General features: G+C 49.9%; 1 protein-coding gene across 3 annotated transcripts in view; it reads right to left on the minus strand.

The window, feature by feature from the left end:
- The window catches only part of LOC104691716 (vascular endothelial growth factor receptor kdr-like), a 120,707-nt gene extending 102,285 nt beyond the window's left edge, over positions 1-18,422 (minus strand). For 2 of the 3 annotated variants that reach the window (XM_039571845.1, XM_039571843.1), the window contains exon 1: positions 17,655-18,422. In XM_039571845.1, coding sequence (XP_039427779.1) covers positions 17,655-17,718 — 64 coding nt within the window. In that variant the 5' untranslated portion in view covers positions 17,719-18,422. The remainder of the gene's footprint in view (positions 1-17,654) is intronic. The other variant, XM_039571844.1, reaches the window with a different exon arrangement.
- Positions 18,423-25,627: the final 7,205 nt, after the last annotated feature.

Genomic DNA, 25,627 nt, shown 5'->3' on the forward strand with positions numbered 1-25,627 from the left:
TTGGCTGGAAGGTCTCAGGGCAGAAACAACTGTGCAGCATTAACTGCATAGCAGTGGTTCAAACAGGAGCCGTTGGAATAAAGAGAGCCTTTAGGAAAATTGTGAGGCATTTCTGCTGGGCTCTAGAGCAAGGTCAGAGCATGGGAGCAGCTTTGGGAGGAGAAAAACGCTGCTGGAGAGTAAAAAGAGCTGTAGATCAAGCCCCAATCCTGCAAGCTTGTTCCCAGGAGCTGCTGTGGTGATAGGAACATCTGTGCAGAGGGAAGAGTCCCCTGAGCCCAGGCAGAGGCAGCAGAAAGAGATCCTGACGTGAGGCAGGGCACTGAAATTAAGGGACATCTTCCCCTGTGATGAAACTGAAATTAAGGGACAGCTTCCCTCACAATGGCACTGAAATTAAGGGACATTTCCCCCTGTGGTGAAACTAAAACTCTCACATCTCCATGGCAGGAAGGACAGCCGATCCCTTTTTGTATTCTTAATTAACCTGAGCTATTTTAAAACTACAAGTCCCTAACCTAAGTGTTAGACCTGTTTAGCTTTTTATAAATCTTTCTAAAAAGGATTCTGTTTGTTCATTTTCCAGTATTGTTTCCTTGGCTTTTGGCCATGAAAATACAGTTTATCTGATGGGATTTAATGGATTGGACCAGGATATCAGAAAAGCAGGAATCAGTAGTGATCCTGATGTGTGAGTGGCAGAAGTGCCAATGTTTGGGTGCAATTCCAGCCCGATTCCCATCGTTCTCCTCCTGAGCACAGACAGATTTTCCCCTGCTCTCCCCAAACAACACCCACAGCAGTGACAGGGACAGTGCAGCCTGGCACAAGTCTGAGTTAACAATGCTGAGCATGACCTGTTTACTGTTTGGAAATGAGTAATTCTCTGCATGATTCATCTCGTTGTCTTTGTTGTTCCTCAGAGCAGCCATAGAGGAATTTTAGCTGTGGTATTTTATTGCTGCAGACAACGGGAACTTTCTCTTTTCCCCGGTTTCCAGACAAATGTGGGAGGTTGGGAAGGAGGCACAGAGAAAGAAGGAAAATTTGTCATTTCTCCTTGGAATTCTCCAGTTCTGAACTTGGTTAGAGTCCTCCATGTGTCCTGTAGGGGTTTCAACCCCCTTGGCACAATCTTTTAAGTGGGTGAGATGCAGTAGGGGCTGAACACAGCCATGATTTCAACCTCTCCAGCCCTTCCCTGGTGTCTTCCTCACCAGTGGAACCAGATCCTTCACAGCACATCCAAACTGGATCTTGAGCATCCAAGCTGGAAGCAGCAGTGCAACCTCTTTGACATTCCCACCTTGCATGAAGTGTACAAGTGAGATTTTACAATTTCATCACGTGCCTCCCTGTGCTGACACACGAGCCCATTGTAGCTGAAAGGGAAAATAATTCCGATATCTACACTCAAGCAGAAGGCAATGAAAGGCTCAGGTAGGAACCTCCCATTCACAAACTCCTGCAAAATGCTCATTTATCTGTTCCACTGAAGATTCCCTAAATGAACACTTATTGTTGCAGACCTGAATCCTGAGGATTTGGAGAGCTCTAACACGCAAATCTTTCCCCTTCTCATCAAACCCGGCTGTAGCTGGGAGGTTTGGGATCTGCAGGCTCTGCTGACCCTCCAGGACAGCCAGAGGAAGAGGGAGGAAAGGAAATCCAAATATAAAATCAGCTTGATGTTCTTGTCTCTCTCATCAAGGGAGCCGTGTTCCTCCCCCTTCTGTCCTCACCCAGCTCAGGGCACCTTGGCGAGCCCTCCATGCCAAGGATTAATCCAAAGCTGAAAGTTTTTCGATTCAAAATGAGAACAGGATAAAATCTGCAGCTTCAGCTCTTCTGTTTTCTTCCAGAAACGCTCACCCCACTCCTGGGTATGATTCAGCACAAGACAGAAAGGAGCTTTCAGTTACAAAAGCCCTCAACTGCCTCGTTCTTGTTCCAAATCCCGGTGAGGCTCCCCCAGGAGCTCACAGCTGTGGGATCCCGCCCTCACTGCCCTCTCTGACCCCATTCCAGGCCAGGATGGGCAGCCAGTGCCCCACAGCTTGCAGTGGGAGCTGTCTGGCTTTCAGAGAGGGCAGGAAGGATCCAGAGCCATCCCAAAACAAACCCATTTCCCCACAAATCTCATCTATATCCTGCAGATCCAGGGGGAGCATGCAAAGTGCTGAGATTTGGGGCCACTCCATGCAGATAAATCTATTTTGCTGTGCCTTGAGCTGCTCTTCCCAAAGCAGAGCCCAGCTGGCAGCACCTTGAACCCCTGGGAAGTTTTTGGGGCCAAAGCTTGGGAGCAGGGGGATTTCCCCCCCAGCCATTCCCAAGGATTCGTTGTGCACACGCACCCAGCCCCTCTTTCTTCTCCTGAAGTGCTTTCATCTCTCCTGGTTTTGAAGAAAGCAGGGGTGGCCCCACCCTGCTGTACAACTGCAGGGCTATTTACCACTTGGAGAGGAAATCCCATGTCACAACCCCTTGGAGCACAAGGAATAATGTCCGGAATTCCTTTATCTGTGACCAGGCCTGGCTCACAGGCTCTTTCCTGTCACTTAAGTGTACACAAATATATTCTTTTCTTTTGTCAAGGCAGCGGGCCCAGGTTTTAATGATGGTTTATTAAAAAAGAAAAGGCTTTGGCAAGGCTCAAGAACAAACGTTCTCTGACTTTGGGACCTTTTGTTCTTCAAGGTGAAAAGTGACTATAAAGAATAAGGAAAATTGAGTCACTGGTCCTTGCCCTCCATAGTAAATTTGACCTCCACTCTTTTACAGTGCCTAAAATTGGTGTCCTGGGCTAATCAGGGAAGCTGAAGTGATAACCCTCTCTGCAGGGCTGCTGTGCAAGATGATTTTTTTGGAAGTGATCAAAACGACCCTTTGGGCACTGCGGTTTTTGTACCCTCAGCTCCGAGGTTTCTGTCGCTGCCTTCATGCCAAATTTTGCCCAGCTAAAGGTTGTTCTTATCCATTAGCAGGAGGTGGAGTGAGAGCTGCTGCTGGACACAATCCCGAGGACAATCCCTTGGATGAGAGGATGGGAAGGAGTGGGATGCAGTGTGTGCTGAAACGTCTCCCTGTGCATGGATCCAGAGCTCCGGCCATTCCCTGCACTGTGGAAAAGAGGATCAGGGACTCCCAGGAATACCTGAGCCATCCTCCCAGGGCACCTCTGTGCTGGCAGGATGAGCTGGAACCCCTCAGGGATACCTGCCAGCATCCCAGGCAGTGCTGGGGCCATTCCCTCCTTCCAGGCCACAGATCAATGCAGGGACCACCAGCTCCAGGGCAGAGGGGAGGGAAATCTCCAGCAGGAAACCCCTGGGAGCAATGAAGTTGCAACAGAAAGATTGGCACCAGTGTTCTGAGGGAGGCGGGGGGAGCAGGCAGGAGGAGGAATCTTTCCAGGAAAAGCACATTTGCATCAGATACTTCCAGAAATAAAACATCACCGTGTCAGAGAAACGCTCTGAATACTGGCAGCTCTGCCCTGCTTTGCCCCACCGCCCTTTCAAATCCTTCTCAAAAAAGTGACGATCCTTCAGTCTGGAGCCCCCTCAAGCAGAAAGGAGTGCAAGTGCCAACGGGGGCTGCAGAGCAGCCCCAAGTGATCCCTGGCACCCTCTTGGCACTGCTGGTGATGTGGGGAAGCTGCAGCCTTGTTGCAGGACAAATAACTCAGCAGCTGGAGTTTACTGGCTCTTTATTTATCTTCCTACAGCGCACAGGCAGTGCCAGATGTGCTGTCCCCAACTCACTCGCATCGCGTTTGACGGCTCCCGTCAGAACCTGCCCTGGGCTGCATCCAGCAAGGAAACTGTTTTTAGCAGAGATAAATATTTAGGCAAGCCTGTGATCGGCAAGGACCTGTCCCTCCCTTTGCATCCTTCGCAGCTGAACCGAAGGCAGCGGCTCGGAGCAGGGCACAGATGTTTTCTGCACAGGAGGAGCGTCCTGTGCTCTCACCCAGCCGCTGCCACTGCAACAGATCTCCCAAGGAGGGCGACTTTGGCAAGAGGGGACCTTGCAGGGGCTGCAAGCTGAGCATTCACCCGGCACGGCGGTGTCCGAGCGCTGCATCAGAGCAGCGAGTGGGCAGCGGCTCCTGTCTGTGCGCTCCCGGGCAGCAAACGCTGCCACCGACCCTGGCTGCAGGGGGATAGATCACACTGCTCTCCCGGCCTTGTGGCAGGTGTGGGTATGCGTGGAATACGTTGGATTTGGAGGATTGGGAGTTGTAAGCCTTGATTTTCCTTTGCCCTCTGCGCTGTGGTCCGCGAAGCCTGCATGGAGCAGAAAGGATCCGTGGTCGGACAGGGTGTGGAGGGGCTGGATCCATGGATTTTCCTTGCTTTCTTCACTTATTTCTCCACTTCCTGAGTGACCCACACTCAGTGAATAAACCCAGCAGGCCCCCGGGCTTTGCTGCAAGGTGTCCTCTCTTCCCTGTGCTGGGATCTCCCCGATTCCCACAGCCCTGGCTGGCCTGTCCTGCCCCCCTGGCCGGGACTGCTCGGACAAGGAGCTTTGCCCGGGCAGGGAGGATGGGCTGGCTCAGAAATCCTAAGGAAAACCCATCTGTGAGAACACAATTCATGCAAATCAAGGTGAATTAGTCCCTTCCATTTCCCTGCTCTGTCACTCTGCAGTTGGTGGCAGTGATTTAAGGCCACTTCACTCAGGACTTCGGCTTTTTTTCACAGCTTTATTTGCCTGACCTGGGTTTTCCAGTCTGCTGCAACCAGGAGATGAAGCCATGTGTGACAATCCATCCAGGCTGATGTTTGCTGGGATGGATCACAGATTCTCCTGCCCTGTGTCAAAGGGACTCCAGCAGGGACCCCGCCAGCGCTGCCCCAGAAGGGGCCACCCCTCCTGTAGGGACATTTCTCTCAAAATTGCTGCTATAAATTGCTATAAACTCACTTTTTCACTGTGTTTGGAAGAGCTGGGGTTGCTGTGCCACACAAGGAGTTCTCAGTGTCACCAACCCCGTGGCTCTGACAGCACAATCCTGATTTTGGGTGCAGGTCCCACAGGGAGCTCACAACCTGACAGCACTGAGATCACTCATAAAGGCAGGCAAGCACCACAACCTCAGCCCAAAGTCCCCAAATCTGAGGTAGGGGAGGGTCAGAAACACCCGATATCTGCTTTTGATTGAGGTCATGTGAGATTGTTATTCCCAGCAGAGTGTTGCCATGTTAAAATGAGGAATTTTTCAGGAATTTTTCATTAACGTTGGCTCTGGCAGATAAAATATTGGCCATGCCAAAGGCAACATGCTTGGGAATAGGCTGCTCTTGAGCAGGGAGATAGCATCCCTGAGCACTGCAGCTCACACAGCACATGGATTGCCTAGTGACAGAGACAATAACAGCCATGGAAGCTGATAGTGGCCAGGAATTTTGCTTTTCCTGTGTATTTCCACCTTCATTAAAAGGCCAGGATAGCATATTCCGGTGGACACTCATTTTTGTTGTTCCCTTTTAAGAGAGAAATTGCTTGGTGAGAGATTAAGCAGCTGCAATTCTATCAAGGGATGCACAGATCAACCTTCTGACTCTTCATCAATTTGATCTTTTTCACATGAAAAGAGAAAAGAGACAGAATATCGGTCATGTATAACCAAAGCAGTGGCTGAAGAAGCGCTGTCTGGGCTGGTTTCACAAACTTTGCTACAGGATGAGTGAGGAATTCCTGACAACCCTCATGGATAAACCCATCCATGCCCTGGCACCAATCCCAGTCCTAGCCCTCCACAGAGCCCAGGTCCAGCATGACCCTCCTGGGCTCCTCTTTTCCTGTCCTCCCAAGATATCTTTGTACCCACTGGACACAGAAATGTGTTCTTAAAGTAAATACCTAACGTTCTGCTGCTTGGGAAGAACAAAACTCTTTCCAAGGAGGAACAATGTCTCTTTTTTGTCTTTCTTCCCACCCTTCCTCATGACAAAGTATTAACAAATATTAATATAAGCACGAAAGTTTTGATAGCTTTGAGGGAATCTGTAAATGGGTGTCTTGTTTGTGTGTGTGTGTGTGTTCTTCACCTTGTGTTTTCTGAGGGTGCAAATCCAAGGGGCTGTGCCCAAAAATGAGAAGATTTTTTTGCGGATGTTGATATTTAAGCCTTGGCTGTGGGTTTGGGTAGGTGCAGCTGTTGTAGGGAAACATCTGTGGCTGAGAAAGGACAGCACCAAAATGGCAGTAATAATAATAATAATAATAATAATAACAACAATAATAACAATAGTAATAATAACAGTCTGCAGGGAGCAAGGAGGAATTGGGCTGGATTTTGAGCCCTGGCTGGATGCTGCTCAGCTGCAGCTCTCTGCTCCTCCCCAAAAGTTTGCAGATTCCAGAACAAGTGAGCTCCTAGAGAGGGGGATTTCTCCTTCAGATTCTCAACTTCAATAAATCCAATATTCCCTTGATGCCTGCAATCACCTTCTTTCTCCTGCTGAAAGCAGCAAGGGGCTGTAGGTGAAACTCCTCCTGAGTTCCTGGCAAGCCCTGCTGGCACTCCAGGCTCGTTAAGCAGCTCTCCAAGGGGCACCTCCAGTGTGGATGTGCACAGGGGAGATGAGAACAAACCCTCAGCCTGGAGTCCCCTCACTGTAACAGCCTCTCAGCAGGGGAATCCATCAGATCGGGGCTGGAAATCAGCTTTGCAAATTCCTTCGTGCCAGAAGACACAGCTGGAATGAAAAGCAAGAGGATTCTTGGGATGTGGCTGCAGCTGGAGTGACCGTGCACCAGTGCAGGTGGGTGTGGATGCCATGGATATTTCACTCTTCAGGAGCTGAGGGAGGTACCACAGCAGAAGAAATTCAAGGAAAAAAATGCAGCCTTGCAAGCCCTGAGCATCTCTGCAGGAATTTCTGCCAGTTCAGGCCAAGCCTAGCACAGCACCCAGTCCCAACCCTTGTAACCCGAAATGCCTCCATGTCCTCGCAGCTCCAGATGGGTTTTTCTGTGGTGATGGGAGTGAAAGATGAAGCAAATCTACTGCAGCTCCTGAGCTGCTTTTTCTCTTGCAAGCATTGATCGCTCCATCCCTCCAGGGAGGAAGGGAAGGACCAATCTCCCTGATTTACAGGAGGCACAAAGGCAGGAAAAACCTGTGCTGCAGGGAGGAATGCAAGGCCAAAATGCACTGGAGGACTGAGGGGCACCTGCAAACTTCAGTGCAGGGCCTGACAAAGCACCCACACTGACCAGTGCAGGCAGCAGCGCTGGCATCACGTCAGCCTTTCCCTTCCAGACATCCTGGGTGTTCCTCCATCCCACCCTGCTGCAGCCCCCGTGCTGGAGTCGCTGCTGCCCCAGGGGAGCTCCCCTGGGTGTTTGTCAAAAGGCAGGGGACGAAGTTGAGTCTCTTAAACCTCACCTGAACTCCCCGTTGGTTTGGAGCACAGCCCCTGGCCCAGTAGAGACAAACCCCACAGACCTGGCCTGGTCCCCTCTGTTCCCAGTTCCCATTCCAGAGCATCCCTCAGTGCTCCATCTCATCTGCCCAAAGCATTTCCCTGTCAGGCCTCTGCCTCTCTCTTCAGGAAGTGTTTGGACACTGCTCCCAGGGATGCACAGGGTGGGATCATTGGGGTGCCCTGTGCAGGGACAGGAGCTGGACTGGATGATCCTTGTGGGTCCCTTCCAACTCAGGATATTCTGTGATTCTGTCATTCTGTGATTTTGTAGTTCTGTGATTCTGTGATTCTGTGATTTTGTGATTTTGTGATTTTGCTGTTCTGTGGTTCTGTGATTGATTCTGTGGTTCTGTGATTCTGTGGTTCAGAGAGGCTGCCTGTCACCCAGAATGTCTAACAAGGCAGCAGCTCAAGGCAGAGGAAGACATCAACCCAAATGATGCCTGAATTCCTGCTCCTAAGAATGCGAAGGAAACGCAGCCCAAATGAGCTGTGCGAGCACAGAAAGTTAATGTATGCTCGTTGTATATCTGCCCATTGTCCAGGGGAACTCTCTGTTTCCTCTGGGGATCTATAATGAATAGACCTATAAGGGAATGTTGTGGTGGCAGCAATTTCTCTTTTCCTACCATTTAACTCAGAACAATATGGAACCAAAACAACGAGGCAGCCTTTCAAAGGCTGGCAGTACAATGCACCCTATAGGACATCAACCATTAAACTGAAGAGCACGAGGGAGACCTTTGCCCTGTGGATGCTGAGAATTCTTCTCAGTTCCTTTATGCTGAGAATTCCTTTATCATACCCACTGCAGAGCATCAGAGTTGAGATACTCTCCTCACATCCCACCACGCCCAAGTGTCGCTACCCCGCTTTCACTACCAGCACAGGGCAAGGCCAGAACTGAGATAAGCAAAAGAATTTAAAACAGGAAAGATGACTAAAGGAATCAGGCTGCTCTGGGCTCTCCTCTCTCTCTCTCAGTCTCGTTAGCTTAGATCTAAATTGAAGGAGACTTCTGGTGACACCAGATATATTGGTCAGCCTGGGAATTAAAGAATCAGCCCCAAAAAAAGGCTCTGCAAGGCTTTAACTTCATGACTGATCCAGGTGAAGTGTTTATTCTGAACCACAGCAGTGATGGCACCAATGATATATCAGTATTATCTATATTGCTACTCTGAGGAGGCAAAATGAATGCTTGGAAAGAGTTTACACTCCATCAGAGCCTGTAGGAGCAATCCCAGAGTCATCGGACAAAGGCTTTGGTGTTTCCCTCATGCAGAGTGTGCAGGGATGGACTGTGGATTAAAGATTACACTTGGCACAGGTAGGCAGAGAGGGAGAAGCTCCAAGCTGCACTGCTCAGTGCCAGACCACAAATCCAGGTAATATTTCAAAGTCCACATTCATTTTAAAGTACAAAAATACTGTACAGTGGAAGGGCAAATGGCCTCGAACAGTGGCTGTGCCAGCAATCCTCCAGGGAAATCAAAACCTGCTCAGCTTCAGCTTTTCCACTAATCTTGCTCAGAGCACAGAATTTTCATCTCTACTGCCCTGATTTTCTCCTGAGTGCAGGACAGATTTGGCAAATGAAAAGTGAGATTCATACCCAGACAAAACTCCTTTCCTCTTCTTTTGTCCTTCTGCCAGAAACCCACCAGAAAGCCAAAGATTCTGTCCTGGAGAAGGTTAAAACAAGTTGGGCACATATTCTTGGGATGGGAGAAGGAAAACCTTTCTCTAGGGAGCATCAGCCTGTGTCTGCAGACTTGTGGGATGCTGTGGTGCCTGTTTGGGGAGCCTGCCCTGCTGGTATCATGCACCAGCTCTGCCAACCCACACAGAACATTAGGAAATCAGGCTGGTAATTTTATTTTTAAGAGCAATATAACCACCATAGGTACGCACAAAGTTCGAGAGAGCAACCTCAGTCACCAGAAGAGGGTCCATGACTTCATGATTTCTCGAATTAAACCAATAATGGCATTTTTCACCAGGTGGGTCTGAGTATTGCTTTTCACATACAAAGTAGACAACAATAAAAAGGGCAGAGTGGCTGATTTATACAAGAGATAAGAAGAGGTAAAACAGATCAGAACAATCCCATAAGAATAATTAGGGGAAATCAGCCTTGTATACAATGACAGAATTCCTGATGGAAACTGCCTGGAGCTGGATGGGGGAGCCCCTGACAAGCCCTGCTCAGCAGCCTCCTGTTTTCCTGAATTCCCCTTCCCAGGTGGTCTCTCCATCCCAGGAGTTGAGCCATGCTGGATCTTTCATTTCACCCTGCATTGCTCTCATCAGAGCAGGGCTGGTATTGCCCAAACTCACCCAGAAATCTGAGCTCGTGTCTATTTGACTGGTTGGGAAAGCCAGGAGAGAACATTCCAGGTGTGGAAACACCACAACAGTTCCAAACCTGTACATTCATCACACTGCACTCTTGGTTTGTCTCCCTGCTGATGGATTAAGTGATAAAACTGTCCACAGGATCATTAGTGGCTTCATGGGAACACCTGGCCTTACTTTCCCAGAGAGCCAGGGTGCCGTTATCCTTGGAAAAGTCCCCACTGGGTGGGATGATGGGCTGGGAGAACCAGAGTGAGATGGGCCAAGAGCATGGAGCTCCCAGGCAGAGGAGGCTCTGCCCCAGGCAATCCCTCCCTGCCATGCTGACATAGGATTTTAGGGATTAATCACTCACTCTGGGAATTCCTATTGGGCCAAACCCTATTGCTCTGTCCTTACTCAACAGAAAATCTGCCCAGACTAAAGGGAAGTTGTTTAAAGCATGGCAGTCTCCAGGAGTCTGAGCAGAACAGATCTGTGCAGCCAAAATCAATGTGAGGTGAGCACCTGGGAGTAGCAGGAGGGGTTCTTGTGCTGCCTCACACAACTGGGGCTGCTGCAGGCTCAGCCACGCCCTGGCTTCCCTTCACCACTGGAAAAAAAGCAGGTTATTTTCCTTTCTCGCAGTGAAGCAAATCAGGATTTTCCAGCATGATCAGTAAGGTCTCTACCTTTATAAAGCCTGCAGTGAGGGAGCAGCTTTCACTCAGCCCTTTTTCCCCTCAGATTCCACCACAAATTGTGTAAACAGCCAGAATAAAATAAATGTTCTCAGCCATACAATGGACAATTCAAAGACAGGCTATTGTCTTCAGCCAAGCACAGCCTTAAACCTGTGTGAGCGAGAGGCAAAGCTTGTCCCGAGTGCGTGAACATGAAAATAATCCAGACATCATCCATTCGCAGAGAAAAAATGTGGCAGGCCAAAAGGTTAGCTGATTCTCTCTGCTTCACACCGTGTAATAGCTTAAATTGTGTTTTAAAGGTCCTCAGGCTGACATCATTGTTTACATTATTTGAATCATGCTTTAATTGTAGCAATCCCCTTCCAAGCAGCCGAGCTCACTGCGAGGCTCAGCCCTGCTGTGTCATGCAGAGAGAGCTGACACCACTTCCTTGCCTCATCCACATCCAGAAAGAGAGCTGGGAAAAGGGATCTTGCCTCAGAAACAGAGCTGGGAAAAGGGATCTTGCCTCAGAAACAGAGCTGGGAAAAGCATTTCTCCCCACACCTGTGCTCTGCATTATTACTTCTGATATTCCTCACGGGTTAGGAAGCAAAGCAGTGGAAGCTCCTGCAATCCTTCCCCTTATCAAAGCAGCATTAATTGAGGAGTAAAGCATCAGTGGGGACTCTTCCCTAAGTAAAGGGGGGATGTTCCAGTGACCCAGTGGGGCACCTGTGGGATTTATTTTTCTGCAAGGAAAGGCAGAGAGACCTTGAGTCTTGCAGCAGAAAATCCCCAGAGCTTTACTTCCCTCCTTCCAGCCCCAGCCGCGCGCGCCTTCCTGCTGCGAAGGGCTCTGGACAAGCTCTTCCAACAGCCTTTTCCTGCTCCTGGAATCAGGATTGCCCACACCACGGGCTTCCAAGTGCTACTGTGTGGATGTGTGTGATGGCTCCTGTGGGAGCTGCTCCTGGCAGCTGGAAGAGTGAGTGGAGAAGCAGAGGGGGAAATCACATTTTACAGCTCTTGGGGGACAATCTGTAGGAGGTGTCTGCACATTAAAGGTCTGAAACGCCGACCCCTGCACTACCCAGCCCAAAAACTGGGGAAATCCAGGCTCAGGATGAGCTTTCAGGATGATCCCTATTGCTACAAAGGGCCAAAGTGAGCCCTTCTCAGTAGCTGTGGGGGAATTGAGGAGGGGATTCTGGGCACTCATATCCCCACTCAGCTTCTGTGGACTGGGAGGAAATTGCTTTAACTCCTAAATGAGTGTATTCAGCCCTGATTTCAGTTAATGAGCTCTGGATTAAGAGCAAACAGGATGAATGGCTCACAGCTCAGCTGTTTCTGTGTGTGGAGTATCCCTGTGAGCAATCCCGTGTTCCTCACGGCTGTAGAGGAATGGGCAAAGTAGCCCCATGGTGCTTGGTGCTTTTCCTGCAAGCTGACCCTGGTGTATCCGTGAGGAAGAATTCCAGGTGAGCCATTTCTGAGCTGTGGGCTCTAAGGAAGCAAACGTTTTGGCTGAGGTGGTTTAGATTGGAGGCGGTTTTGTAAAAATGGAACAGGTAATGACTAGGTCAGGCTTCCTTGACCCTCAAATCAAGAACAATCCCAGCAGGGCTGAAAGCTCCCCTCTCCACTTCCTTGGCAATCACGTTCCCACAGTTCAGAAAAACACAGGAAGATCTAAGGAAACCTATGTGGAAATGCAGAAGACAAAGGCAAGTAATCTGAAAATAGAAGGCTGGTCCATATATTTCCTTTACATTCTGGGCCTCAGTTTGGCTTTTGGCTGAATTTTGAAACCTGGGGGGCCATGTGCTTTTGCCATTCCCTGCAGGACACAAAGGAAAAGTGGCTTTTTCAGACTTCCATCATTTGCAGGGTTAGATGAGGTTCTTTCCTCGTTGCTCAGTCAAAGACTCAGGGCTAAAACTTTCCTGCTTAGAGCCACAACAAAATCCCTGGACAGTGGTCACACACACCCCATACAGGAGATGTGACCCCTCCTGCATTTCCAGATACTGGGGGCACTTGCAAAAATTATTTCTTGTAAAAATTCAGTGCAGTAGGAACATGAAGAGCTGACAGAAAACAAGAGATTCAGCTGCAGGTCTCGAGCAGTCCCACTTTGGTTTTTTCAGAAATCTCTGCACCAGAGAAAGTTCTAAAGGCAAAATTCATTTTGGGACAGAGAAGAGAGACTGTGCAGACTCCTGGTGTGGAAGGGCTGGCAAATTCCTCTTGGCTTCTCCTGATGTAAAAATTCGAGGAATCCTGAGCCCTGAGGGGAGTTTAGGAGACATCCAGGAAAGGGGGGGAGAGAGGAGAGGGATGTAGGATGTAGCGGGGACTAAAAGTACGTGCTGCAAAGACAGACTAATCCAAGGACTTGGGGATGAGGGTATTGGAGTGAGTCATGAAGATGTCCACAGACTTACTCACTATCCATCATAGAAACCCTTTTTTAAATTCCCTGCTTCCATTCCCACAGCCTTTGGAATCGTGTCCAGCGCTCGGCAGAGAAGAATTTGCAGAAAATGGGCACCCCTCAGTTTTGCTCATCACAGCCTCACAAGATCAGGCTGATCCTGATCTTTCCTCCTTCCCCACTCGAGGAAGCTCCTGGCTGAGCCTCTGAGGTCACACTTCGTGTAGAAACCTTGATTCCCATGATTTGTGCAAATCCTGCCTTGCTCCTGATGACTGCAAGCTCTGCTGCTGGAGTCCTGCTCCCCAGGGCAAGCCTCAAGCAGGCACTTCTATTCAATGCCAGTTCCAGATAACAACCTTGGCTGGTGGATTTTGGCAGCTTCTACTCTATTCTCTGTGGCCTTAGAAAGAAAAATTAAAGAAGTGCCTAATGGGGAGCTCGGTTCTGAATTACACACATTTCATCCAGCTTTTTTTGAGCAGCCAGTTGTTCTGAGGGCTGTGACTGAGGACAGTGGGATGCTCTTCCCGAAGGAGGAACGGGAATGTCCTGATGGGCGCTCAGAGCCTTCATGTCCTGTCAGTCATGGGAGCTGCTGTCTGAGGGAAAGCACTGGGGACACATTTATTTCATCCCTAGCTGTTGTTTAGATACTCCAATATCCCTTAATTACTTCCACTTCTAATTCCCATTCCAGTGGCATCAAGCTGGTTTGGAGAAAGAAGGAGAGGTGGATCAGAGGAAATACCAGAGTGAGCATGTGAAGCTCAGTGGGGCTGTGCTTCAGTGTCCTCCTCGTGCTCACTTTGGAAGTCCAACGCTGCCTCCTGGAAATTTCCTGTGTAGCTTTAAAAAGTGCAGGTGGCTGCTGCTGCCCCCAGAACTCTCCTGCAATGGGAACTGAGAGCACCTGGCCTTTTTCTTGGTGATCGAGTGACCCTTCCAGCATCACGCCTTGCAAATGTCTCTGGAAGGAGAAGATGTATCTCACCCCTCAATAAATATGGGATAGAGCAGGTTTTCACCCTCCTCCAAACTGCGCTGGTGATTTGGGAGACAAAGCTCCAGAAAGCACAGATCACCTCCCCTGGCTGTACCTGAGGAATCTCCTTCTGGGCTTGGAAACTTTTTGCTCGTGTGCACAGACTTCTTAACAACAGAAATATTCCACATTCAGCCCAGTTTGAGATATTAATTTGAAGTGCTGTAGATTGAGTTATCACTTTGTACAAATAATTTGTCACAAAATGAGCAATCCAGGGAATGTGTGAAAGGGCAGAAATGACCCAAATGGACCCCGTTGCTCTTACTCAGAGCAGACCAATGTGCACAGATAAATCTTTTGTACAAGTTTTAAAGAAAATCCTGCCAGTTCTTACACCAGAAACCTTCAACAAACAATCTGCATGGTTTTCTCAGTGTTCTTTGGGGTGCGATGATGTTTTTTAGAAGTTCAGGGAGTACTCAGAAATACTTTACATTTTTTGCCCTGCCTTAAATGGCTGAATTGGTATAAAGAGATTTCCAGTTGGTTTTGAATGCGGCAGCTCCAGCAGGAGGCTCATGTATCAGCAGCCTAAAAAAGGCTGCTCTGCTTTTTATAACATTTTCCCACAGTAAAGCAGATATTTGGGAGTAACATCAATTAAGAGGCACGTTTTTTGGGAAAGCAACCCCTCAGTGCCTCTGCCTTGGCACAGCCACACTGATCCTGCTGGACACTGCGACCATCCCAGCTGGAAAACCGGGAGGAATCCGAGCTCCTGAGCTTTTATCTGCTGATATATGGTTTAATTGAAATCTCTATGTTAACGAGCTCTGTTGCCCATCCAGAATATTCAATTTGTAGAAGACATTGTAAGATCAAACAACAACCAAAAAATCAGTTTTGAATGCACTTTAATTCCAAAGCCATTGGGCAGGACCTCATTTTTGTTCTTCAATCTTTAATAATTTCCAGTGTTAAATCACTGAGTTTATTCTGATACCTGAAAACTTACTTGGATTGCTCAGATATTAAAAACCCCCTGGTGATCATGTCAGCAGGTAAAAGATACTGAATTTTTCGTGCACAATTTAAGGTGTAAGAATTTCTTTGCAGATTGTTTTTCCAAGGGCTGATTATGAACCATCCCACCCCACACCTAAAACCTGTGCCAGCCTTTGGCATCTATACCATCATTACCACATCAAAGGTTCTGAGCAGCAAGACCCCAACCAGTGCTCTGAGGAGCTGAGAAGAAGCTGAGCAATGAGCAAAAGGAAAGTGGAAATTTAATGATACTCATGGGACTAAAGAAGGAAATTTAAAGATGCACTTAAAGCTGTATTTTAGAGTAAGGTGGGCAATATCTGGGATGATGTTCATATGGCCTCTTCCCCCTGCTGAAAGCACCAAATAAGTCAGGAGTTCTCCAAAGGGGACCTGGATAAATGTAGTGGCCAGGATTTCATCGAGTTCATTGTTGGAGATGAACTTGGAGGGAAAAGTGGCTGAGGAGTCGATCCCTCAGTACCGAGCAGCTTTCACAATTGTAGGGCTTTCCTTCTCTCTGCATTGCAGATGGAATTGTTTGGATTGGACTCAGAGTCAGCCTCCTCAGCACAGCTCTGCCTGACTCTGGCCACAAAGATCCCAGGGAAGGTTTAACCTACAGCCGAAGGATAAATCCAGGCTTTGGGAGGTCGAGCAGAGCTCCACTGAGCTCAGTGCTGGAGAGGAACTTTGAGAGCCAGGTGGTGAGCAGTTAATTCCCAATAACACCGGTGCTATCCCCAGTCCTCAGCCTTCCTGGCCCTGTCTCCCTTTGGCTCCCAGCCTGATGAGGGCACCCAGGGGCTGTGCTGATGTGTTCTGTTCCTAATGATGAACCAAGCTCCTGACACCCACAGTGCTCCTTCCCCTCAGCAGCCTCTGCCTACGGGGACAGGGATGTCCCTGCCTTCCTCCCTCTGTCACACGATGCAGACTTTGCCTTCTCTTGGCATCCTCTGTGCCTGGCACTGATGGCAAAAGGAATCTGGACCAAACTCCGAGGTTATCAGGGCCAACACGATTAGGAAGGGAACGTGGTGAGTAAGGAGCCGAGCAGCCCTGAAATGTGGGCAGCATCTCCAGCCAGGCTTTTCCCCCAGCTCCTCAGTCCTGAAATCCCTGTGCTCCACCTCACCCTGGAGCCTCAGGGACACTTGGGCACACCACGTTTTCTCCCACCTCCCAATCCCTTGTTATTATCCCTCTCTAATCCACGAAAGCCTGTGGAGATTTATGTCTCTGTGAAATCCACACTGGATTTCGGGCAACTTTTCCAGGTTGTTCAGAGGTTAAAACACCCAAAGCATGCAGCTGGCTGCTGCTGCACGTGTCAGCCAGCTGGAGCACATCTCGGGAATCCTCCCAGGGCTGCTCCAGGTGTGGGCACTGCTGGCTGACCTGGCACAGCACTGGTTCCCTGGGGACACCACGGATCCTGAGGATTCCTGCTGCAGGGGCTCCTTGCCACCTGCCAGGTTTGCTGCTTCTGCTTTTCCTGGAAAAGCTGGACAAGCCCTTTGGAGCACAACCTCAGGCTTAGCTCTTTATTCTGCAGGTGACTGTGGGGAGGATGTGAAATTCCCCGGGGCTTGTGCCTGCCAATCAGTCCCTTTCTGCAGAAGGAATACATTAAATCCCTGAATGAATCGAAGAAAATCAAGGACTCCACAGTGTTTCCAGAAGCAATCCTCTTAACTATGAAAAGATCATAATATGCTGAAGAACAACAGCCTCATGCTGTGCAATACATCCACTACCCAAAAATATTCCAAAGTCCTTTCTGTCAGAAGGAATTCCCCAATAAACAACAGCCCATCTCCCTTACACAATTTGCAGCGTCATGAATGAATAGCTCAGTAATCCAGCAAAATCCTCATGCTTAATGAGATAATGAAAAGTCATACGGCAGATGGAAAAGCTCTCCCAAATCTCATTAACCTGCCTCTTGGCTTTTCTGATAGCAGCGAAAACTGGGAGTAAATCGAGGGGGACAGGGAGTTTGCTGCAAAGGAAAATGAATTTTGGAGGGCAGCAATCTAACCTGGCACCTGGGCTGAGAGAAGGCAGAGAAGGAGAAGTCGGAGGAGAAGCACCACGTGAATAAAAATTGAAATATCAAAGAATCAGAATGGGAATATCAAAGAGAATTGGGGTTTGCCCGTAGTGTCTGCGCCCACAGCTCCAACAGGAGCTCCAGGACAGTGGGACAGCCCAGGCACTCCCAGACAGCTCCTCCTTTTAAAGCCTCAGCTCTGCCTCAAGTGATCAAATACAACCAGAAACCCTCCCACATCGAGGGGAAAAAAGCCACAAACTGGTGAACACTCACAACTTGCTATTTTTAACCAAGTGGCCAAACCTCGAGGGGAAACACCCATTAAAGTCTGACCTTTATGTGCAACTCCTTCAAGGAGGTTTAATTTTTTTTTTTACCTTTATTTCCAAAGATCAGTTTTAACGAAGGTGTGAAGCCCGAGGCGTCGCCTGGGGTTTGGGGACAGAGCGGTGGCACCTGCCCGCTGGCACCGGGGCTCTCGGGTGGGTGACACCTCACCGGGCCGGTGAAGGAGCACAAAAAGCGTCCAAAAAACGCAAAAAAGCATCACCGAGCGCTCTCCTGAGGGCCCTCGAGGGACGGCACCGCGCCGGGGCAGCGACGCGCGGCTCGTCCCCCCTCTGCCACCCCCGGGGACACGGGCGGCTCTTACCGTGCAGCAGCAGCAGCCCCTGAAGGGCACAGACGGCCAGCAGGGCGCTCGCCCGGGCCAGCATCCCGGGGCCGGTCCTGGTGCGCGTCCCGAGCCAGCCGAGTCCGCCGGACAAGTTTTCCTTCGCAGCGAGAAGTTTGGGAAAGCCGGAGCGGGGAGGGAGGGAAGGACAAGGCGCGCAGGAGTTGCCACTTGTTGATTGCAGTTAAATTGTTCTTTCCATTCACTGCTTCATCCTGGGGCTGCGGGTTGTGTTCGCCTTCCTTTCTGCCCCGAGGTTCTCAGTTTTTCCTTCACCCCCTTTCTGCAATCACCTTAATTCCTTCTTTCCCCCCTTTTCTCCAATCCCCGGGGTGTCTGAGGGGAGCGCTGCTCTGCCTCAGGAGCCTCCCCAGCCCGCCCGGCTGGCGCAGAGTCACTCAAGGGGTTAAAAAGCAAAGCGAAAACACCACAAAAAGTTTGGCAAAAAGTTTCCTCCGCTCGGCTCGCAGCAGCCCGGAGTTTGGGGTAAGGTGGCTGAGCCGCAAAGCCTCCTCTGAAATTTATTTCTCCAGGGAGGTGCAGGTGCCGCGGGGTCGGCAGGAAGGACAGATCTCGGTGTCCCAGCAGGGTAGGACGGCGGGAGATGCCCCGGTGCCCACCTGGCTCTACCTGCCCGGGGGCACCGCAGCGGGCGGGCAGCGGGGCTGGGGCATGGCCGGAGCCCGCCTGGCTCTGCTCTCTGCCTGTCCCCCACCCCTCCGCCTTGGCTTGGCTTTCGCAGGGAAGTTTGATGCGAGCCCGAGATTCTTTATAGGGACAGGAAAAAAAAAAAAAAAAGGAGGAAGGAGAGACGTCACCAGGCGAGGCAAGGGGACTTCACTCTCTCTCTCGCTCGCTCCCTGTCATTTCACAGAGCTCCTGGATTTCCTGTTGCTGCTGCCTGAGATGGGGCAAAGAAGTGAATTCCCGCTGCTTGCCAGCATCGCCTGGCCCTGCAAAGCCGGAGTTCGGGAGCATCAGGTGGCAACATCTTTCCCCAGTCCCGGCCCCGCTGCCCACAGGGCAGAGAGGTGGCATCTCCCTCCAGCCCCGGGGCACCGGGAAGGGAGCACAGGGACACCACCTGAGGAACAGGCTCTCTTGCAGGAGCCGCTCTCTGTGCCCTCCTTCTCCTGTTATTTAGCAGCTCGGGCTCTCCTGCTGCTGTGTCCTGGTGGAATGCCACCTGTGCCCTCCCTGCCCTGCTGTGGCAGCCACTGCCGTGCCTCCCTTGCTCTTGGGGCACCGCGGAAATCCCTTGTTTGGACAGGATATTTCAGGGAACCCCAGTGATGATGCTACTTATATTGCACCGCTGCCACCCTGATCCCTCACGGGATTCTCACCTGGGCATTGTCTCCAGGCACTTGGGTGTAGACAGGTCCACCCACACATGGAGGCTTCCAGCCTGTCCCTGTGCCCCTGCTCTCTCTGTGCCAGGCAGGATTTCAGCAGGGATGGGCATTCCAGCCCTGTGGATGTTCCCTTTTTCCCTCGGCCCTGGGAGATCACAGCCCAGTCCTGGCTCAGGGCTGCTCCTCCAGCCACGGGTGCCTCAGCTGTGAGGGTCACAAACTGGTGACAGCTGTCCCAGGAGATGTCCCAGAGCATGTCAGGGACACTTCTGGAAGCACAGCCAGCACTGAGGTGACCAGGAGGGAGCTGTTCTGTGCTGTTTCAATGCAGGTATCAGATATGTGGCTTTTAATGTAAAAACACTGAAAATGAGGGAGTGGTGGAAGCTCCACAGCTGTCCCCGCAGACTATCCTTCCCAATAATCCCAATCCCAGCAAGTGGGGCACTGGGGACACTGGTGTCAAAGGACCTACAGAGCCTTACAGTAAAGCACTGTCAGTCCCTGTGGCTCAGTGATGGGGTTGGTTTGCAGTTTTTTGTCCCTCTTGTTTGCAAAAGAAGAGACAGAGGCAGCAGGTGCCTCAGACAGACCTTTTCCTGGATGGAGATCAGGGGGTTTGGTGACACTGAACTTTGCTCAGGGCCCTTTCACACCTCAGTTTAGTCCATAAATCCTTTAGTCCATAAATGCCCATAACAGGTCTGAGTTCTACACTGCCATGCACTGGAGCAAAGGGAGATAGATGCAGGTCCCCTTCTGAGAGTTACAAATCCAAAGAAAAAAGGGCACTTCAGAAGATGAGAATTGATAGAAATGTCCCACATTCAACAAGGAATTGAACACAGGCCTCAGATATTCCCGGGTTTATAAACAAGAAGCCTCATTTTTCATGCACAGTGTTAAATCAAGAATGCTTTTCTCAACATGATCTTCATATAAATGCTCAGATCATTCTCAAGATGACAAATGCATTTTCTATGCCTAAAATTAATTTTTAGAACATACAACTTTCCCCAGATCTGGGTTACAGTAACAGAATCCTAAATAATTATGGATAATAGTAAAGACCAATCTCATAGGAACTTAACTGGAGAATCAAAACTCTAACATAATTATAGAACTGTAGTTTATTTGTAATTTATGGGGAAGTGTTTAAAAATTCATTAGGGGTTACTTACCAGCTGGTAATAAATTGTGTTGTATTTGTGTAATGCCCCAGATAATCTTTTATCTGATAAATGTAATTGATCTTTTAATTGAGATTAGACGCCTCTCACATGTGGTTTCACAAGGAATTCAGTGTTAGAACCTGGACAAGCAGTCCTGAGTTTATAATACTTTATTTTCTCCCTCGTAATACGCAAAATAAAAGTTGTAAGAAGGGCACATTTTGTTCCTGAGCACCTTCCTGTGCCTGGAGCAACCTGTTAGAGCTTTTCCAAAGGAAAGCAGACTTCCCTGGCTCAGCAGCCTGTTCTGCTCACACAGATGGGAAAAGCCATTTGCTAACTGGGCCAGAACCTCTCCATAATAACCCAGCTCATTTTTCCATGACACATACTCCATCCGAGGAACTCAGAGCTCTTTACCAATATTAACAAATATCAGCCTCACCATACTCAGGGGAACTGAAGCAGGGCTAGCAAAGGTCATTTCCCTTCCTGATGAGGCGCTCTGAGCTTTGCAAAGGCACCCAGCAGTTGCAGCAGTGTGACCATAAGTAAATAAAAATAATTACAGCATAAAGAAGTGAAGGTGGCTGTGTCTGTGTCCCAGACAGCTGGGATGGAAAGCAGTGACCTGCAGGAATTTGGCTGGCATACCTGGATATGGAATATGGTCCATGTTTTTTGTAGGACCAAGGCAGGGGAGTCAGTGGGACCTGACTGAGCCCAGGATATGCCTGGCCACCCCCTGGAATAGCTCCCATCCTTTCTGGCACTGGCCTGGAAGAGGATTACATGTGTCACGTTAATCCCTTCTGCCAGCTTGGCAGGGAACAGTTCCAGAGCTGGAAACCCTTCCCTTCACCTCGCTCCTGTGTTGGTGCTCATCCATGGAAGGGGACAGAGGGAATGGCTCTGGATCCGGGCAGGGTCTGGAATTGTATCCTGTGCTGGTTTTAGCCTTAAAGGTAAAATGTCTCTGATACAAATGGAGCTGCCCAAATCTGGGCTGGTCCCCAGGCTCCCTGCTCAGTGATGGCAGAGTCAGAGTCAGGCTCTCCTGACTCAGCCCTGTTTCACAAACTCTCTGCCAGGTGCCTGTTTGCCTCCCTCAGCAGCAGAGGGAAGAGACAAGTTTAGCCATAATCCCGAATTTTAGCTGGGTAATTCTGCCCTGTGTGTTCAGGTGGATGCACTGTGATGCCTTTGCTGTCAGCTGCACACAGGGAATCCTGGCAGAGTCAGTTCTGGGGGGGGAGTTGTTCTCCAAAGGGGCCCCAAAGCAGCAGGAGAGAGCTGGAATCCCCAGCCGTGGCTGAGCTGGTGTGGCCTCCCAGAGCTGAGCTTTGCTGCGGAAAGAGAAGCAAGGAGAGTGTAACAAGGGATTGAAGGTCATTTTTCCATGCTGGTGATCTCGGCTCCAATGCCTGTGGCCCGAGGTGGTGCCTGCCTTTAGGGCCAGGGAGTTGGCAAACCCAGATTTCCACTGTGGTGTGCTGCATCATTCCCTTCCTGGATGGACAGTGTCCCATGTCCCACAGATTCAAGCCCCTGGAAGAGGTGGTGGAAGGAGGGAGGGCATTGCCAAGGTGCCTTGCAGTTCTCTGCATTATTCTGGGATAAAACCCTCCCTGTCCCCTAAACTCAGCTAGTATTTATTTGATGCAGAGGCTGCCTTGGAGGCATTTCTGACCTCCAGCACAGGCAAGGTGCTGGCTACACACGGGATGTAGTGCCTGAGCCATGAACAAAAGCAAAGCCATCACTTCCCAGGGCACACAGTCCACCCCAGCCCCACATCCCTCCCAGGGACAGCAGCAGTGCCAACATTGCTGCCTTAATCCCGAGCAAAGCTGCAGAGCTGGGCGTGCCTCTCCCCACAAGCCAGGCAGGCTGACTTCCCTGCACACACATCCTCCAGTCCCCTGGGGATAGAAATCCAAGTTAACATTGTCAGTCTGTCAGTCTGTGGGCAAACAGGGTGGGGAGCTTTTAGATGAAAACATTTTTCCCTGGAAAATGGTATGTTATCAAAACAGAAACCTTCCGTGGGAATGCCCCGGTGGGAGTAACATCTGCTGGGGATGGACTTCCAGGGAAAGAAAGCACCATCCAGCCTTGCCTGCAACTTGGCAATGCCCTGTGTGTGCAAGGCCTGGTTTCAAGTCATGAGCCTGATTTGGGTCAGGAAACTGTATTTTTACATCTTGCCAAAGTCCTCAACAAGTCCACTGGCCGTGCTTTGGCTGTTTCAGTCAGCTCCTTGCAGACAGGTTTGCTTACTTATTCCTTTGTTTAGAAAAAGAAAAAAATGGCCTCAAGAAAACCCCATTTGGCTCAAGCACAGAATGGGAACAAAATGTTTCTCTAGCTGGGAAAACATTTCCTGCCAGCTTTGTTCAGGCACACAGCAGCACTCAGGCCATGGGATCACAGGAGGCGTGGGACCAGCAGGGCCGTGGGCACGCTCCTGGTGTCCTGGTGGGGTGGCAAAGTCACAGGGAGGGACAGGAAGCACACATGGCCACTGACAGAGCCTACCTGCAACTCTCTGCTTTATACAAGAAGGGAAAATGAATAAAAAAAGGGTTTAATGAACCACTGAAAGCCATAAAGCAAAGCTGGAAGAGGCCTGTTGGTAACTTCTAACAGCAACAACGAAGTGAAAGTATCGGTAAAGTAATGTACTGCAAGAAATTTTGCTTTTATATAAAAACTGTTGAGAATGAGGGGATTTCCTCTGGTGTCACCTCTTCTCCATCCCTGCCTGGCATCCTGGCAGGCTCCTCCTCCCTGTCCAGCTGAGGGTTGTCCCTGCTGCATCCGTGGCCATCCTGTCCCAGTCCCAGCCTGTCCTGCTGCCCTTCCCTCAATCAGCCTGACTGAAAAGCTCCTCAAACACATGCTCAGACAGCAGAGGAAAGCAGGACATTTCCTCCTGGCGCTGGAAACCGGGGAGATTAAAGGGAAAAGAGCACTCACCTCCCATCCCAAGGCTGTAGGACCGGGAGGGTTCCTTTAAAATTCAGCATGGGGGGAATGTTCCATCTCTTTGTGTTTCCTCTCTGGGGTTGTTTTGGAGCATCTCCTTGTAGCTGTTTGACTCAAATCCTTTATTTCTGAGCCTGCCTGGGGAGATCCTTACAGCTTATAAATATAATGTAGGCCTTGGCCCTGCACAGTTCTGAGGGAGAATTAACTGGTTTGGAGCAGCAGCCAGAAGTCAGAGCCAAGAGAACAAAACAAGAGCAATGGTAAGGAAAATAAATAGCCATTAACAAAAGGAGACAGGCACAGGGTTTGATCCCTGCTTTGTTCTGCCAGAGTCTGTGGCAGGAAGACAAAGATATCCACCTAATGGGGAAGAAATTCCTGAGCCAGGTTTCATCCACACACAGCATTTCAGGTGAGGAAAATATTCCAGCCCTTTGAGGCACCTTCATCCAGACCTTCTCCCCACACTGACCTTCCTCAGTCAGAAGCCAGACTTCATGTGCAGGGTTTTCCTTTGCCTGAGTATGAACTTCAAAGTGTGAGAAAAAATGGGTTCCAGCCAGCGACCAGAATGCTCGTATTATTTATTTTAGTTTGGATTCTAATTCCCTTCTTACTCTTTCTCTCTCTGTGCGGATAAAGCAGGATTTTCCTACCACTCAGATGGAGAATGAGAAGCGTGGTTTGTGTCCTGGTGCTCTGCAGACATTCCCTTTCCACTGGAGGTTCCTGCTCACGTCTCCAAGGCACCATCCCAGCGAGAACTGACTCAAAAAATGGGAGTGGAGGGAGGGAAGCCTTAGAGGGAGGAAAAGCACAGATAGGCCTTGACAGTGGCAAGGCAGGAAAACCACGAGTGGTTTGCATTAATCCTACCCCATCCGTGTCAACCCCAGAAGTGTTGGGGTTAATTCAGCCAACAGCACAAGGCTGGAGTCCTGTGCTGTGAACTCTTTAATTCGGCACCAGAGCGGCACCAGTTCACCACTCAGCTCTCACCAGTGCTTAGTCTGAAGGGGCTTAAAAGCAAATGTTACAAATGCTGCACCCCTTCCTGCCCCTCTGCCTGCTGCCTAATGCAAACTGGGGGAGGTTTGGATCAGCCTTCGGGGCTGTTTCCTCAGCCCCTGGTGACTGCAGGAACCACAGAGCAGCAGCTGGAGCAGGGCGAGACGTTCCCTGCAGCACTGCCCTGCAAAGCCAGTGGGGAGAGGCCAGTTCAGCCCCACATGTCCCAGTCCCCGTCCAGCAGAGGTGCCCAGCCCAGCCAGAGAGCAGCTGCTGGTCCAGCAGGGATGTGAGTGTCATTAATCATGGCACTGCTGTTTCTCCCTGCTGCAGATGCCACAGGAACAGGCCCAGCACTGCTCTCACTGGGCTGCCACGGCTCTGTCAGATTCCACAAGTAAATGTTCCTTGTCTCCATAGGGCGAGCACTGGGATCATCCCTGGTTTATACACTGGCTCCAAAGTAAACCAGCACGAGCTCCATGACTCAGTGCAGCCCAGCCTGTGAGGCAAAAATAGCAGGCTGGTGTGCTGAGATGATGGGGAGAATCAAAGGGACACTGTCTCCCAAAACTAAAATGTCTGCAAATGAGATCTCAGCCAGTGCAGGGCCAAAAGAAATGTTTCTTCCATGGACTTATTTATTTTTGAGATCTGAAAGGAAGCACTTGCTGAGCACAAGTGGACATTGTGCTGAAGGTTTGAGAAACGAGACATGGTGGCACAAAGACACTGATAGTGGAGCTGCCATCACTGATCTGCATTGTCCACGCCAAGAGGGACTGAATAAAAGCTTGAACTGAAGCCAGTGGAAGTGAATAGGAGGGAATGGGGAGATTCCCACTGCCCTTAATGAGATTTGGCTCTGAACCTACATGAAGAAACATAACTAGCAGTGAATAAACTGGATTCTAAAAAATCCTTTCACCTTTGACAGGACAGGCTGGAATTAGTAAAGTGACAGAGAGAATCTGTTTACAGTGCAGTTTTTTTTCCAAAGGTGGCTGTGTCCCACATGGAACAGAAAGGCTGAGCTGTGAGTGCTGTCCTTGCATGGGTCAGCAGCTGCAGCCACCAGGCTGGAGCCTTGAAGCAGAAATCCCAAACATGTCCTGGCTCCACCACCTTTTCCAGCCTCCTTTGTCCCCCTCCCACCAAGACCAGCCTGGAGTGGAGGTGTCACACTGGAAGTAGCAGCTGTGAACAGCCCTGGATATAAACTGAAAGTGCTTCAGGAAAATAAGCACCCGTCTCAAGGCTGTGGTGTGTTCTTCTCTTGCTGGAAGGACTTGGTGCAGCTCTAGGGCACAGCAAAACCAAGACACTGGCACAGTTAATTGGAAAATTTAGGATGGAGATGCAAGGAGAGCTTACAGGAGGATAGCAGGGTTCATTCATCCGGCCAGTTCCTGCTCACCCCGGGGGT

This window comes from Corvus cornix, chromosome 4A, assembly GCF_000738735.6.
Source record: "Corvus cornix cornix isolate S_Up_H32 chromosome 4A, ASM73873v5, whole genome shotgun sequence".
NCBI lineage: Eukaryota > Metazoa > Chordata > Aves > Passeriformes > Corvidae > Corvus > Corvus cornix.